The 17,417-nt window shown below is 40.9% G+C and overlaps 1 protein-coding gene across 6 annotated transcripts in view; it reads right to left on the reverse strand.

Annotated features, from left to right (window-relative positions):
• Positions 1–5,380: 5,380 nt before the first annotated feature.
• The window catches only part of SERAC1 (serine active site containing 1), a 61,400-nt gene continuing 49,363 nt past the window's right edge, over positions 5,381–17,417 (reverse strand). For all 6 annotated transcript variants that reach the window (XM_074333756.1, XM_019749382.2, XM_074333755.1 and 3 more), the window contains 7 exons: positions 15,954–16,104; positions 13,901–14,042; positions 12,832–12,926; positions 11,559–11,656; positions 10,314–10,496; positions 9,061–9,204; positions 5,381–7,503 (listed from right to left, as the gene is read on the reverse strand). In XM_074333756.1, the coding sequence (XP_074189857.1) occupies positions 7,367–7,503; positions 9,061–9,204; positions 10,314–10,496; positions 11,559–11,656; positions 12,832–12,926; positions 13,901–14,042; positions 15,954–16,104 (950 nt within the window). In that variant the 3' untranslated portion in view covers positions 5,381–7,366. The remainder of the gene's footprint in view (positions 7,504–9,060; positions 9,205–10,313; positions 10,497–11,558; positions 11,657–12,831; positions 12,927–13,900; positions 14,043–15,953; positions 16,105–17,417) is intronic.

Genomic DNA, 17,417 nt, shown 5'->3' on the forward strand with positions numbered 1-17,417 from the left:
TATCTGTGACCAGGATTTAATAGTAATTAACATTTTGCTGTATTTCCTTTGCTGAAATATTTTAAAGCAATTCTGCTGTCATATTTGACTCCTAAATACTTCTAATATGTATCGCTAAATAATATTTTATTTTATAACCTTAATACCACGATTATACATAACAATTCTTTAAAATTCATTTGCTATTTTCTGCTAGTATTTTAAATCAGGTTTTTTGTATGTATTGGCTGCATCAAGCAACCTTCCTAAACTCTCATAAAACTCTGACAACTTACTGTATTTTAATATGCCTAATATGCTATCAATTATAAGATACACCATTCATATAATATTCTTCAGAGGATGTTGTGGTTTGAATGTTTGTGTTCCCACAGAATTCATGTTGAAATGTTAACCCCCCAAGATGATGGTTATTTGGAGGTGGGGCCTTGGGGAGGTGCTTAGGTCACGAAGATGGAGACCCCCCCCCCCCCAGATCACTCTCCCCTTCCACCAGGTGAGGACACAGCAAGGAGTTCCCCGCTATGAACTAGGAGGAGGGCCCTCACCAGAATGTTACAATGCTGGCATCTGGTTCCTGGGCTCCCCAGCCTCCAGAGCTACAAGAAATCAAGTTTGTTTTTATCAGCCACCCAGTTTGTGGTACTTTGTTAGAGCAGCCTGAACAGACTGAGACAGGCTTCCAACTACAGTGTGATTCACCATCTGTTGTGGGATGCAGCCCACTTACAGAGGTATTAAAATACTTTTACTGTATCTTAAAATTGATAAAATAAGGTATCCGTAGATCCTTTGGCTCTTCTATGTAGACAATCCCTTGCAAACAATGAGTTTTGTTTTTTCCTGTCCCATCCTTATACCTTTTTATGTCTTTCTCCTATTAAGGTAAGAGGGCTCTTACAGAGCTAGCTAGGACATTTAGCATGATATCAGAAATATTGATAATAGGCATTCTTGTGTTATTCCTTAAAGGGAAAGTATTAATATTTTTGCCATGAAGATGATGTTTGTCTTTTGTTGTTGTTCTTTAGAATCCCTTTATTAGAGTAAGGAAATTCTCTTCCTGGACTGCTAAATTTATCTTTTTCATGAATGGTTGTTGAATTTTATCAAAGATATTTTCTACATGTGTTGAAATGATTTAAGATTTTTTCTCCTAGCATTTGTTAATATGGTGAATTGCATTGATCAATTTTCCAATGCTATACAACCTTGCATTCTTGATATAAATCCAACTTGAACAGATTATATTATTTTGCTGCATTCAGTATTTTTGATTAGGATTTTTGCAGCTATGGTCTTACGTGGTCTGACAATTAAGTTCACGAACTTGCCACCATGCTCTTACATTGGCAGCACTGTACACACAGCTCGGTAAGGTTTCATCTTTGGTCTATCAGTGTCTCACAGCTGTTCATGTTGAAGTGTGGCAGTGTCTTGCTGAGTGGCGTTCATTATTGTGTGTTTTTGTGTGTCACTGAGAGAATATCTGAGCTTGAATTAGAGCAACAAACAAACATTAAATTTCTTGTTAAACATGGCAAGAGTGAAAGTGAAATCAGGGATATGTCCAAGTATGGGGATAATGCCATGAAGAAACCGGCAGTGTACAAATGGATTAAATGTTTGTCTGAGGGGAGAGAACTCATCACTGATGAAGAGAAGTCAGGGCAGCTAGTAACGAGCAGAACTGACAAAAACATTGCAAAAATTCGTTGAATTGTGCGTCAAAATCATCGGCTGACTGTGAGAAGCATTGCAGACCAAGTAAACATTGATAGGGAAACAGGAAAATCTTAACTGAAAATCTTGGCATGAGCAAGGTGTGTGCAAAAATGGTCTCGAAGGAGCTCACCGATGAACGAAAGCAAAGGAGTCGGAGTTTGCCAAGACTGTTTGGAGAGGCAAGATGATGTTTTGGGCCGTGTGATCACTGGTGATGAAACGTGGGTGTACCGATACAACCCTGAAACAAAGCGTCAAAGTGCACAATGGAAGTCAGCCAGTTCTCCATGACCAAAAACGTTCCGTCCGTCCAGATCAAGAGTCAAAACGATGTTGCTAACCTTTTTTGATATCAGAGGTATTGTTCATTATGAATTTGTACCAACTGGATGTTAACCATGTGTACTATTTGGAAGTGCTGAAAAGGCTGCGTGAAAAAGTTAGATGACCTGAACTTTTCGCCAGTTCATGGCTCTTGCATCACAATGCACCAGCTCACACGGCACTGTCTGTGAGGGAGTTTTTAGCCAGTAAACAAATAACTGTACTGGAACACCCTCCCTACTCACCTGATCTGCCCCCAATGACTCCTTTCTTTACCTGAAGATAAAGGAAATATTAAAAGGAAGACATGTTGATGGCATTCAGGACATCAAGGGTAATATGGCAGCTCTGATGGCCATTCCAGAAAAAGAGTTCCAAAATTGCTTTGAAGGGTGGACTAGACGCTGGCATTGGTTCATAGCTTCCCAAGGGGAGTACTTTGAAGGTGACCGTAGTGATATTCAGCAATGAGGTGTGTAGTGCTTTTTCTAGGATGAGTTTGTGAACTTAATTGTCCAACATACTTAAGCTGTTTTTCTCTTGCTGCTTTTAAGATTTCTCTCCTTGTCTTTAATTTTTGACGATTTAATTAGAATACGTCTTCATTTGGATCTGTTCAGATTCATCTTATCTGGAATTCTCTGGGCTTCCTAGTTAGGGAAGATTTCAGCCATCATTACTTTGAATAAACTTTCTGCCCCTTTCTCCCTCTTTTTCTTCTGGGACCCCTATAATACAAATATTGGTTGGCTTGACAGTAATCCATAAGTCCCTTATGCTGTCTTGACTCTTTTTCAGTCTTGTTTTTGCTCCTCTGATTGGCTGGATATCACTTTGATCCTTTCCTCCACATGAATTAGTCTGCCATCAACACCCCCCATTGAGTTTTTTAGTTTAGTTACTGTATTCTTCAGCTCTGTGATTTCTGTTTGGTACTTTAGTATATTTTCTATGTCTTTGCAGAAATTCTCACTTTGTTTATGCATTATTCCCCTGACCTTGGTGAGCATTTTTATTATTTTGAACTCTTTATCAATCATTTATCTCCATTTCATTAAGGTCTGTTTCTGGAGTTTTATCCTATACTTTGGAAAACATTCGACTCTTTCTCATTTTCCAAGACTCTCTGTGTTGGTTTCTGTGCATTAGATAAAACAGCCACTTCTCCCAAGCTTGAGTGGGTGGTTTTGTGTAGAAGAACCTTGTCATTCAGCCCACTGTGCTCCTGGTTGTCTCTCAAATCTGCGCGATGGTGCAGCCACCTGCTTTGTTCTTGAATAGCTGAGGATCTGCAAAGATCTGTTAGTTCCAAAGGAGAGGAGCTCAGTCAGTACCTAGATGCAGGCTTATTGGAAGCTGGAACCTCAGGCAGCAGCTTTTAAAGTATGCAAATAGACCTCTTTCAGGGAAAGACTGGGAAATGGGGGTTTCTGCCTGCTCCCTCTGCAATAAGCCCTGGGTGGATAGGTTGAGAACGGTTTATTTGCTACTGTCCTGTGGGACCCACAAACACAAGCCCCACTGGCCACTAGAGCCAGGTGATCAAGGAGTGTGCTTCCTGGGCAGCAGTCACAAAAGCCCGAGCAGATGTGCACAGGCTCCTTCCAGAGACACACCAGCGACTGGAGTGGGCCAGAGGGAGAACGTGGAGATGGCACCCACTGGCCTCACCAGTCTGCAGGGAAGAACGGTCTAGAAGGTGGGGGCATTTCTCTGCTGCCTCTGCACTGAACCCTGGGGGGACAGCCATGGTAAGTCCTTGCAAATAAATTAAGAACTGCTTCTTTCTTAGCTATAGTTGTGGGTCTCGTGGACACATGCCATTGGGTTTCAGAATTTGGGGGCCCGTCCTTCAGATGGAAGTCTTAAAAGGTGGAGTCCTAGATGTTGGGTCCAAACCCTTCATTCCTCAGGGAGATGCTGAAAGTTGTGTGTTCCCTTCCAATTGTCTCATTGTGCTGGGGGTGGGTTTATGGCACAAGTGTACCTCAGCTTTTCCTGCCCGTTTCAATGTGGGCGTTTACTCATTCACTCAATGAGTAGGAGTTGCTCAGCTAGTTTCTGCATTTCTTTCAGAAGAAAATTGCTCCCTGTGTAGCTGTACATTCGGTATCCATGGGAACAGGTGAGTTCGGGAGCCTCCTATGTCACCATCTTGGACCAGGACTCTTTAAAATGTTTTAATCTAATAATCCCAGATATTAAAAATATTCTGAAATCTAAATTATAGACGTATGCATGACAAAAACCTTTTATGCTTGGTGAATGTGTTCACATCCAGGCACTAATACTCCCAGGAATCAGTGCAATTTGGCTTTCATTATAAATTAGTCTTAACAATCCTGAGATGAAGTTTGGATTAAACTCAAAATCAAAAGGTTCTAGTAAACTTAGTGTTTCCAAACTCTGGGACCTGGTGCGGAATTACACGACACTGCTTCTAAACTCCAAGGCCAACCTGAAAGCAGATTCAGAACTGGAATTTTTACAAGAATGGCTTGTTCTAAATTTGGAAATTTCTTAGATCATTAAACTGACTTTATGACTTCTGCTTTATTAAGGCGATTTATAATAAAATGCCACTTTTTATAAAGCACATTTCTAACAAATTCTGAGCAGCTTTCGGGCATGTTCAACATCCAATAAGGGCACAATCAGTTGTAGGAAGTACTTTAAAGTGACATTTATTGAACATGTTTAAAATTTTTTCATGAATATAATTTTTATACCAAATGTCAATCAAATCATAAAATGTATATTACAAACAGATGAAAACTCAGGAGGTATGCCTGAAATTTAAATTTCAAGAACTAGAATTTGAGGGGCATTGTAAATTATGAAGCAAGTTGAAAAGCAATCCCCCCTGTGTCACGGGACTGTTTTTCTCAACAGGAAGTCAGTGCTGGTGCCCAGTCGCTGTGGGTACTGTCACTGAGCAAGGCCTGCGCCCCCTCCACACGCTGCTGTCGCGGACCTGGGGTGAACGGCTGAGAGCCTGTCAGGAAGGTATCGTGACCGTCTGTGTTGTAGTCTGACTCTGGGGTGACAATTTAAACACTGGGGGAAAGGGGACCCAGCGCCCACGAGATTGAGGGTTAACAATGTGACCTAGCAGGTTTGGGGGGATGTGATGAGAAGTGAAAGGGTTGTGAGTGAGGGTCACTGACTTTTCCTTTCTCATCCCAGCTTTGTATCTGCTTCCAGTAGTTTGCTCTGCGACACCTCTACTCCTAAATAAGATCATTTAAAGCGACTTTTCACCTGAGGGGAAAGGTAATATGAAGCTTCATTTGAATTTTTTCCCCCAGAAATAGTATTTAAACAAAACTGATTGAACTAAGAAAACTATTTTATTGATGGTCTCAGTTTAAAACTATTTCAAGTACATGTTTTCATACTTTGTATTCTTCAGGCAATTATTATTTTCAAAACATTGACTTAAATCTCACAGAACGGATGAACTGAACCTGTGTACACAATACCCATTTCACAGACAGAATAAAAAAAAATGTTAAATGACGCGCCTGGAAAACTACAGTAATTTAGTAATACATTGGCTCTCTCTTTGACTGTATTTTAAAAGCACAGCTATATTGAGATTTTAAGGAGTGGGATTTCATTCCATTACTCATAAATAGTTTCAACCATGGTTTATCTGCCATGGCTCATGGAAAACAGAAAACGAAAATGAAGCAAACATATTAACCCCTTCTCCCAATGTCATCCCATTAGCTAGCGATTTTTGTTTTTAACTAACTTACTGTTAGCTAACCATCACATTCGCTGTATCTACATAATAAAACGTGGTTAAGTCACCTTGTTAGGTTGTTGCATAATTAAACAATTAGATGTTGACAGGGTTTACTCATGACCCCAGTTTACCTTCAGATGCTATACTCCAGTATTAGCTTTGACTTTCCCATTCTATAAATGTCCATCATCTTTGAAATAGTAAACATGAACTTAGTATGACTCAGCAATTCCACTCCCAATATATACCCAAAGAGAATGGAAAACCATACATCCACAAACAAATGCACATGGATATTCATAGCAGCGTAACAGCCAAAAAACTGGAAAGACCCTAAATGTCCATCAACTGATGAAAGCATCAGTAAATGTGGCACGTCCATACAATGGAAATTTATTTGGCCATAAAAAGGAATGAAGTGCTGATACTGCTCCATCATGGATGAACCTTGAAAACACTGTGCTAAGAGACAAGAAGCCTGACACAGAAGGGCACATACTGTATGATTTAGTTTATATGAAATGTCCAAAATAGGTAAATCAAAGACACAAAGAGGATTAGTGTTTGCCAGGGGCTGGCAGGAAGAGGTAAAGAGTGATTGCTAATGGTTATGGGTTATTTGGGGGGAGGATCAAATGTTCTGAAATTAGATAGTGATGGTTGTACAATTCTGTAAATATACGAAAACAATCAATGATCTGTGTATTTAAAAGGATGAATTTTATGGTATGTGAGTTACATCTCAAGAATACTGTTATTAAAAAAAAAGTCTCAACATGATTTCTTGTTTCTCACATACCACTTCCAAATGAGCAAGAAAGGTATATTTTATTTAGCTAAAGAGAATCTGAGAATGTTGATACTAAGTATTGCTAATATATATAATGGCTTAGAAAATAGTTTTATTTCACACTCTGATCAAGAATAGATTAGCTACTTTATCTGGGAAAAATTACAAGTATAGGTAGCTAAAGTCTGGAATTACTATAAGCTAGAATTTTTTTAAAAAAAGAGAAATATTTGTTCTCAGCAATATGAAAATAAAAATTTACAAGGAACGGACCCATGGATGACAAATAGGTCTAACAAAGTTAACATGTAGACAAAAGTTTATGCTGACATGTTTTTAAAAATATACAGCACATGGAAACCCAGAACAAAACCAGAATGTTTTATGTTCTAGTTCATTCTCTCATAGGTACCCTCCAAGTGGCATCTGTATGGTATGAGGATGATGGCTATCCTTTCAGAAGCCACCAGTGCTCCTCTAGCATAAGCCACAGATAGTTCCAGATGACAAAAGGCATTCTCCAGCCATAGCAGCTTGCCCTGTGTCACCATGGACAACATGGTGGCACACATGGAATTTCTTTTAAATCAAAAGAATCCAGTCTAGTCCATTACTTTTTGATCATCACTTCTGTTTGTGCTTTACAGAATATTGTTGCCCGCAACATCCTCCAGATCATGCTGGTGCCACAGTGACTACATTTGCGTGATTGCTTAGAAAAAGAGAACACCAAGTTTCTTGCACTGTGTTCACATATGAAAAATGGAAGACAACTGTCAGTTTCCAAGGTCTTTGGCTAAAGTTTCACGGATGAACTGTAAGGTACGTTGATACAAAAAGGCGTCCTTTTTCTTTGGCTTACAAATGTTCAAATGGTTAACATCCACAGGAATTAGATCTCCAATGCCTAAATCTGAAGAAAACAAAAATGTCAATTAAGTCTAAAAATGTACGCTCCCCCTCTCCCCCAAACCCTGAAAGAGGCCAAATGGTTGTTCTAAATGTTGTTTGCTTATGATAAGGGACTCGCAAGCCATAAATGGGAAGTGTGACAGATCGCACCAGAATGGAGTCTGAGCAGGTAGAATTTCCACTCGCATAAACTCTCCGTATGTGTCCTGGCCTGCTTCCTAATGTAATAGTGAACAGAGCCTACGCATGACCATCTCCAAAACCTTGACACACTTGCAAGTTATGCCTAAGTTATCCCACACTTCTTCTAGAGTTTTTATCACCAACTTGATAATGCGCTCCCTTGTCCTGAGAGAATGGAACATCTCACACAGGATCTGATCTGTACCCAATCCGCCACGGTCACCCACTCGGGGGAGCTGGGGATTCAGTGTCTCCAGCTTTGGTGAGCCTAACAAAGCCCAGCCAGATGGAAGTGACAAGAGGTTAGTTCCGTGAGGAAGGCAGATGGTAGTTAGGGAGCAGACAAGCCTCCTGGGGACACACAAGGTGTAGACAGAATTATGCGAAGGTGATGTCACTACGAGAAGCTGGTCCACAATATTAGCTTTGCTTTTGCTTTAAGCTTCCAAAGTCCTTTTTGTAAACGCCCAGCAGCTTTTCCCTGACCTTCTGGTTCTTCATCTGCTAAACAGGAACCCCTCACCCGACGGCAGTGCTTTAAGGCTCCACTACCGAGCGTTAAGTCTTTTGCAGTTTAGTTAGGACAAAACCTACTATGCAAACCAAAGAATCAGCTGGCAGGTGCCCCAGATACACACTGTGTCTGGCTGCAAGGAGCCCTTCGTATGGCCCAGTGCTACCAGGACAGCGCCTACCCAGCCTCAGAGCTGATCAGAAAAGGCTCTGACAAGCAGCTGAGGAGTTTCAGGGAGTGAAAGGTAAGGGTTACCCACTAGGCACAGTCATAAAAGAGGCTATAAAATGAACTAAGATTGCCCCCCATCCCCCGCAAGAGTGTATGACACATTACAAAACACTAAAGTAGCAGGTATGGGTCACTTCCCCCCACTTCAGGATTATAAAGAGGTTGTACTTTTAACACTAGTTTTCTTCCACTGAAATCTTTGTTGCTTGAATATTCTCATAGAGCTTCCATTTACTTACTAAAGCTTCCACACTCTTAGCTGATTTTTTTTAAAGGGTTCTGAATGCAGCGCTCAGTCTTTTAAATGAAATGCCCCTTTCAGTCTAGCTGATAGAAGGGCTTTGGATTCTTACCGTAATGCAACCCAGTTCACTGCTGCTGGCTAATTTAGAGTTAGCCAATTAACTTTTGCCATCTAATCAGTCAAATGAAGGAAGGGGAGGGGTATTACCAAGGTTATACCTTTGCAGAGAAATCTTTATCTATGGCTGAAAGAGTAGTAGTTTTATGACGATTCTAATTCCGTCTCCTAAAACTGAGAAATTGAGTATCAAAGCTGACGTTTATGACTAAGTGCTAGGCCCACCAACTAGGCATCTAATGGCCAACAAACTTCAAAAGCCCAGTTACCTGCTGATTCCACAGGCACCACGTGGAGTCTGATCATGCTGCCGATGGAGGTTGGTAGTGTTTCTACAAAGCTCAGCACCTGGAAGTTTCTGTCTTTAGCAAACTTCACAAAGTCATCCTGTAGTGTTTTAAGTGCAGGAGAATCTGTAAAATTATAGGGAACAAGATGGTGACAAGTTCGGTTTACCCAATTCCTAAGAAAATGCATTCACCTTCCACATTTAGAGAGGAAGTTAGGGTCCTAATTCAAGAAAGCAGATTGTTTTCTTCTCTCCTTCCTAAGCCCTTAAGATGAGAGTAAAGGGCTAAAAGCAAGCCAGACCTGAGCGGCCAGTGTCAAGGGGAGAGCTTTCCCACGTCATCAGCCAACAGGAAGCAGTCCCCAGGACAGTCTGGTGTGGGGGACTCAGGGACTCCCCAGTGTGCTGGCAGGTACCCCACACCCACCGAACAGCACAGCCCCCACAACAAAGCCTGTCTGTAAAACAGTGCCCATCCCTTTCTGCCCCGCAGCCTCAAATATGAAAGGGCAACCAAAAAGCACTGGATATTAGAGGAAACCTATAACCAAAAAGACACAGACCCGAGGAGCAAACAGAAAACCTAAGCACAGAAGAAAGAGAACGCAGTGAAGAAACAGAGAGGAACTTTAAAAAGCCCCTAACTAGTATCTTTAGAATGATTTCAAAAGATAATGGATCAAAGAAGATAGAATTAAATTTGACTGCAAAAAAATAAAATTCAACAAAGGTTTAGGAGCTGAAGCAGAATAAAGAGAAAATATGAGCAAAAAGACAACTGATGTATTTCGGTTCAAGCCAGAGGCTCCAAATTCTGATTACCAGGAATTCCAGAAAAGAAGAAACGCGTATTAATCAAGTATATGGTGCTTTATAGTTAATACGCTGAAAAGCTTAAAAGCTTGTATACATTTATGCAGCTGATGATTTTCCAAACTCATGGAAAAAATTATTGGCAATTTGGAAGAATACTTCAAGTAAAACACACAGCTTTAAAAATGTTACATATTTCAGATGGTACTGAGCTTATAGTTGAGTAAATAATGGCTTAAGAACAAAGGGGGAAGGTATAAAGAAAAAACAGGCTCAAACTAAAAAATAGCGATATTTCCACGATAGCCTAAACACAGTTCATGTTCAAATAAGGAGATTATGCAGTTAAGTCAGAAACTGTCTTTTTGTTTCTAGCTAATGTTACTACAACCCCAGTTTCCTTGACAACAGAAGTCTTACCCTTGCTGAGCTCTTTGACTTCCAAAGAGGGAAAGAGCAGATAGCGAACGCTAACCGAGTACTCTGCCAGGTGGGACCCGTGATGGGGCACGCTGTAAAACAGGATCCCTCTCGTGTTGTTTATAACACTGCTCATCTCTGGCCTTTGAGAGGCTTCCAGCAGCATCTTTTTGACAAGGAGACCTACCCACCGAGAAGAAAGAAAAACAATACATAAGCTATTTTATTTCCTTTCCCTCCATTAGTCTTAAAAAAAAAAGGCAACACAAGGAAGACATGCGTTCTTTAAAAAAAAATGTGTAAACAGTAATTCTCTGGAGCCCAATCAATGGGCCTTAAAATACTAACACTCGGGAATACGTACTCCTGTCTAGATCAGAATCTTCCCTACAGACAAGTACGATTCCACAAACCCATTTGTAAGGCAGATCCTGTATCACAGGACGCACTGGCCCACAGAAGGGTTATCACTGCTACTTGTGTCCACCAGGGAAGTGAATGTGCAGCTGCCATGATGACCACGCCGTAGGCTGTACAAATAGTCATAAAACACTGTCCCATAAAGTTTATCCACCGTGGAAAACAAAGCTTCTATGATTGGAAAATGCACCTAGAAAGGTACCTTCTCTTTTGTCTCCCCACACCGGGCTAGGAGCCAGTAGAGAAACACAAAGGTCACACAGATGGTGACACTGGATCTCAGAGGACACAAAAGGTGACATCTACCTTTCACTCAACAATCCTGAGCTTTTCATCAGATGAACGAGGCAGAGGCTGCAGAAAGGGCCTCTGCAAAGTGGATGGTCAATATTGAGAACTGGCTTGGGGAGAGGGCTGGGAGAAGCAGCTGCCGCTTCGCAAACAAGACCAGGAGCTGCAGAGCAGACACGTGTGGGGTTGAGGCTGTGGGCACTGGGGCACTAAGGGACTGTGATGTGTGGGGTGCAGGGAAGAAAGGGGAGCCCTGGGACCAGCCAGGAATGCTGAGGGACAGTGACAAGTCGGGCTTGTATAAATAAAGCACTGACTGCTTCTGCTATTTATTCATTATCACTACATGAAAGCAGTAAGTTGTCAAACTCATACCCCTTTTATATGGTTTGTTACTAGTTGTCTCCTGGAAAAAGAAATAGTATGGAACAAGAGCAGTCATTTAAAACTCCTAGTCATAGCCAAAAACCAATTAATTTAGGGGTGAAAGGGGCCACTTTGAAGTAAAACAGAGCGCGGCAGTAACTTACTTACCTCCCATGCTGTGTGATACCCAAATCACTGGCCTATCCCCAACACCCGCAGCTCTGAGCTTCCGAAGAAGTTCGTTGCTCCTGAATGCAATGGACTTTCTGAACAAAAGGAAAACAGCAAGCATGACATCTGACGCCCCCACCAAATTTTGCTATGCAATTTTTAAGGCAAGAACTTTTGTTCATTGGACCAATGCTATATTTGAGTCAGGAATACCCCTAATTCTCTCTGCTCAATTTCTGCAATTGCTCGTTTCCTATTTCTAACAGTCACACTGGTGTAACTGGGAATATCTAAGCCCAGAACAAGCCATTCATTTACTAGACAAGCATTGTTTGAGCTTCCAATATGCATCTGGCAATTTTCACAGATCAAACGTGGGTCTCACACCAACTGCTCCCACCATGTAGGACGTATGTCCTTGCTCATTATGTGGCCTGACAGTAAGACTACGTCTTTCCTGTGAGTTCACAGACATCCAGTCAGCTGTCACTGCTACTGAGTCGTTGTTTGAATTTATGCTGCAAACATTAAGCATTTGATAATTTTGGTTTGTTACTCAGAAATACCAGAAAGCTATCAGAATCAGAATTCAACCAAGTAATTTTCAAAACTAAAAGGGAACTTCAAAACTATCTGGTCTGGTAGTTTCACTGTTTATCTGTAGAATCCTTTCTTCAAAATAAACGTTTACGAGAGCTCCTCTGGGTGAAATGGGGAAGGAGCCCTGGGGTCTTGTCTGCTGGCCCTCAGCACCCTTCCTCTGGTACCTAGTGGGGCCATTCAGACCCCCCCCACTGATTCAGGCCAATTCTCTCAAGTGTAGAAAAGCTTTCCTGACCAGTTAAATGGCTTGTCTAATATCACACAAAGGTAGAACTCGCTACAGGCTGGGTCCTCAGCTCCTTCCTGTACATACAATGGGCACAAGTGACATACGAGCCTATATTGCTCAGCACCTTTTTTTCTTTCCTTTAGCCAGTATGACCGTGAACACAAAAGCCAAAAGCATCACAGTCACAGCCAGGATGGAAGGAGATTCTGCTGGAGAATCCGTGCCCTGTACTATTAGGACAGTTCAAAGTGAGTCTCATTAGGAGCCCAACAGTGACACTCTATCTAAGCCCTGTACAATTTCAGTAATTTACTTATAGCTAACTCCTTCTAGAAAAAAGAGAAAAAAGGTTAGTTCTTCAAAGGAAAATTCTGTCTGTGGCATCAAAAGATAAAACTCCCCTTCACCCCAGGGGGCCCTTGCCAAGCTCCCCGTTACCTTTCCGAGGGGCACCTTGCTCTCCACTCACTAAGGCTTGTGTCGTACTCCACAGATATGATTCGGAGAGCGGGACAGTCTCTTGCTAACCACGTCTGCGTAAAATACAAGGTACAAAAGAACATATATGAACTCCCTGTGCCTCCATTATTTCCTAGTAATTGAAATTCACAACTAAAGGACTCTGGCAATATAGACGACTAAAGGTCGCATTGGAATGGAGGATAAAGGTGACTAGAAAAACAATTCCAGCATTTTATCTTTTTATGGCCCTGGTCACAAGGTGGTAGCAATTTTTTTAGCACAAGACCAATGCAGGGTTCAAGAGCATATTCTCAATCTCAATCTCCCATGGCCACAAGCAAGGCCTGTTTTGGGAGTCTAGGGCAAACTGGCTTTCTGCAAGCATTTAACGGAACGCTATGATCTCAGGACAGACAGTACAGTCTGGCAGTTAGCGATTCGACCTGAGAACCGAGACACTAACTACAGTCGAGTTCTGTCTCTGGACCTGGGGTCTCATCATCTCCGTACTTCAGTGCCACCAGACTGCAAACCCTTCTTTCTGCTTGATAAGCCTTTGTGAAGGTAAACAAGCAGCAGTGGGACAAAGCCCTGGAAACTGTTCCGTTATAGCAGCAGCAATTTTCACCGATGAATTCACCCCTGCGTTAAGGCTCGCTGGCAGAAATAATGTTAAAGAAATCCAAAGCAGAACTACTTCTTCAAAGTCTTCCTGTTTTTATAATAAAATCACAGAACTAGTCAACTATTATGAATATATTATTTGTTGTACTTTTAATGAAAGTGAATTTTTTTTTACTTATGGGAATATTTTTATATGCACTCTATAATTTTTTATATGTACTCTACATTACACAACACAGGGCGACAAGTCCAGCTGTTCATGTAACATACCACAGTGTCACTAAGGGAAAGAAAAACTGCACGGAAAAAGAATTCCAGTGGAAAGAGCAAACTAAGCACGTCACAGGAAGGGTCCCCACAGCCAGTGACGCTGCAGTGTGTTGTGAGCAAGGGGGCCGACCGGACCTGGCAGTGTGCTTACCTTGGGCCAACATGTTGTGTACCCAGTTTCATCCTCTGAAACCTTTTCAGTTAAAACCTGGTCACTGTCCTGCTGGCGCCACGTTTTGAACGCTGCCCCCATGAGGCCGTGGATAAAAAGGACATCTGCTTTAATGGGCTGACTAATAGGGGAGAGAGTTTTAAAAAGAGGCAGAATAAACACATTATTGTTTTGGTAAGAATCTACATAGCACTCTCTGTGTGGGGTTTACGTGACATAAAATAACAATGATGGAAGCTTTATAAGCACAAGTTTGCTGAAGAACCCTCTAAGGAACTCTGGTGAAGACAGGCACAGAGTGTGCTCTCTATAGAAATGGAGACATACTTAGCCAGGCAACCCAACCAAAACCAACTGCAGTGACTCTGGTGATCAGGAAGTGACAGCTGTTATATTACCCTCCAAAGAATTCCAATGAGAATATCCCACAAATCACTAAAAGTATTTAAAAAGTTAAGTAAAAATATGCTAGTGTGGTTTCAAAGTCAGCATGCATGAAAGAGATTTTCAAAAATTTTATCAAGGATAATGTTTGTCAGAAATACAGCAAATTGGGAATGCAGACTAGTGCACCCACTATGGAAGGCAGTGTGGAGGTCCCTCAAAAAATTAAGAATAGAATTACCATGTGACCCAGGAATCCCTCTCCTGGGTATCTACCCAAAAAATCTGAAACCATTGATCCATAAAGACATATGTGCTCCAGTGTTTATTGCAGCTTTATTTATGGTGGCCAAAACATGGAAGCAACCAAAGTGTCCTTCAGTGGATGAATGGATAAAGAAGTTGTGTGGTATATATACACGATGGAATAGTATTCTGCCAGAAGAAAAGATGAAATAGTACCATTTATGACAATATGGATGGATCTTGAGATTATAATGCTAAGCAAAATGTAAGTCAGGAAAAGTAGAGAACCATATGATTTCACTGATATGTGGTATATAAAACTGAAATCAACAAAAGAATAAGACAAACAAATGAAGAAACAAAAACTCATAGACACAGACAATAGTTTAGTGGTTACCAGCGGGTCAGGGGGCAGTGGTAGATGAGGGTAAAGAGGAGCAAATATATGGTGATAGAAGGAGAACTGACTCTGGGTGGTGAACACACAATGTGATATACAGATGATGTAATACAGAATTGTACACCTGAAATCTATGTAACTTTACTAACAATTGTCACCCCAATAAACTTTAATTTAAAAAAAAATACAGCAAATGACATTTTAAGGTAACATTGTTTCTCTGGATATGATGTTTAAAAAATATATTACTTGCAGTATATTACTTGCAGCTAATTAGAGTACACACACAATTAGGCAACACATATAAAATGTCATTATTTTATTTACAAACTGGAATTAACCAAGCAATCTATTTTTCAAATTAAAAGTTTTTGCTATTTTCTGAGGTATTATTTTAGTGCCTGACAAAAATCCAAGAAATATGTGACTTTTTCATTGCGGTCCTTTCTGTATTTATCGTTTCAATAATGATACAACTAGAAAAAGTGACTAGAAGTAACCTTACAATGGCAATGAGTCAAATTTAATAAAAACGTATCCTTCCAGTGCCTGCTTTTATTCCTGACGCAAACTTTCTCCAGTCCCTTGATGTCAGGCCCAGGCTAATTGGTTGCCTGCATATATTAGCATCCTATTATCTCTTCCCATCCAAACCGACCTCTACAATCCAAATCAGTTACTGAGTGAGATCTACGTGAAAAATGCCATGAAACAAAGAAATATGTGTACAAATTTTAAGTGCAACATGTTATAAAAGGTGACTACAACCTTACTTAACGTAAGCCCTTGGTGTAAAAAACCCTGACAATTCAGCTAGCTCTCTGAATTTTTGTGACAGTCTGCAATTCTGAGGTTATTACGGACAAACTGTTTCAGTACATACGGTATACGACCTATCTGTAAGGTATTTCACCTCCCTAGATTATGCAGAAATAGACTAAACGCTAAGCCCTCGAGGCCTTGTGTCCCCACGGGCACAGAGCAGCCGTCCTGCTCTCTTACCTTGTGCGGTGCTGGGGGTGGAGCACGTACACACCATCCTGGTACTTTTCTGGCACAGTCTCACGGTCTAGATTAGCCAGGGCCCTGGCGGCGTGCGAGGCTTCCATGATGTCGGGAGACTTCACTGCTGCTGCCAGTATGGAAACCCAGCCTGGTGACAAGAACAGACCTCCTAAATGTGGCACTCACCCATCTCGGGCTGTTGAGAGGTTTCAGACCGAAAATGAGGGGAGGAAGGCAAACCTCAGCATCTGTCTGCAGAAAGGCCCAATCATGCCACTTCCATGCTTCCCTAAGGTCCTCTGGGTCCCACGGCACAACAGCACGATGCCCCCAGCCGAGTACCCCTTAGGGGCCTCAAAGAATGGTTCCAAAGCCATTTTCTTAATTTACAGAGTCTGACAAAAGTTGCAGTTACTAGACATGAGGTCATAAACAGAAGAATCATGATATTTTGCTTTTCGCAAGAACTATTAAACTCACTGAGTTAATACTAGTGTTTCATGCTGACTGGCAGTCGTATTAGCAGCCTTTGTGAGGAAATTCTTTCTTAATAATGAGCTTGCTTGATAAGACAAAAATCTTGTAAAATCTCGGGTTCAGGAAGGAAAACCTTCTTTAAAGGGAGACAAAGCAGTACTATGTGCAGTACGATTTCATTTATTTTTTTTATGTTTTTATTTAAATAAATGTATTACTTTACGTATGTAAGTATGAACGTGCATACACATACACATGTCAAAAGAAGCCACAAATAGTCATTACCTCTTAGGAGGGACCTGGGATTGGAGAGGGCTTATAAAAAGGTGGGTTTAACTCTTGTGCTGTATCTATGTTCTCTGAAGTATTTATAATGAGAATCTATTCATGTATTACTTACATAATTTAAAATTGAGACTTGGTCTCAGATTTCTGTCCTCCACTTACTTAGTGTGGAACCTGAGTTGAGTTACTTGGCTCCTCTGAGTTGGGGGAAGTTCTAATAGAGTAATCCATATAAAACCTGCCTTTTACCAAGCCAGCAGGTGCTCCATAGATGGAAGCTGTGTCCATGTCCTCCTCTCACTGTGTGGGTAAGTGTTGAGAATCATTGCAATATAGAAAGCCAGTATTTAATAATCCAAAAGAACTTTCAAACCCAATAATTCTTTAACAATATTCAAATTTGTAATATCAGAAAATTCCTCTTCAAAATGTGTTAAAGAATGCTTTATAATAATAAAATGTTTTAAAATTCTACCTATAGAGATATACAAGTATGTTATTGGTATGTACAAAAATATGGCTCTATTTTTAATGGAGTCACCAGATTCCAAGAAAAAAGGGAAAGCATGGCACTAGTCATTTTTATGGCATTTTTCAGGTGACAAAAGTATTTTCACAATGCCTGAGATGCTTCTTCACCTTTTATAAAACATCAAATGCCCCTTGGAAAACTTGTGTCTTTCTTTAATATTTAGTGCT

This window comes from Rhinolophus sinicus, linkage group LG05 (genome assembly GCF_036562045.2).
Source record: "Rhinolophus sinicus isolate RSC01 linkage group LG05, ASM3656204v1, whole genome shotgun sequence".
In the NCBI taxonomy this organism is placed as follows: domain Eukaryota; kingdom Metazoa; phylum Chordata; class Mammalia; order Chiroptera; family Rhinolophidae; genus Rhinolophus; species Rhinolophus sinicus.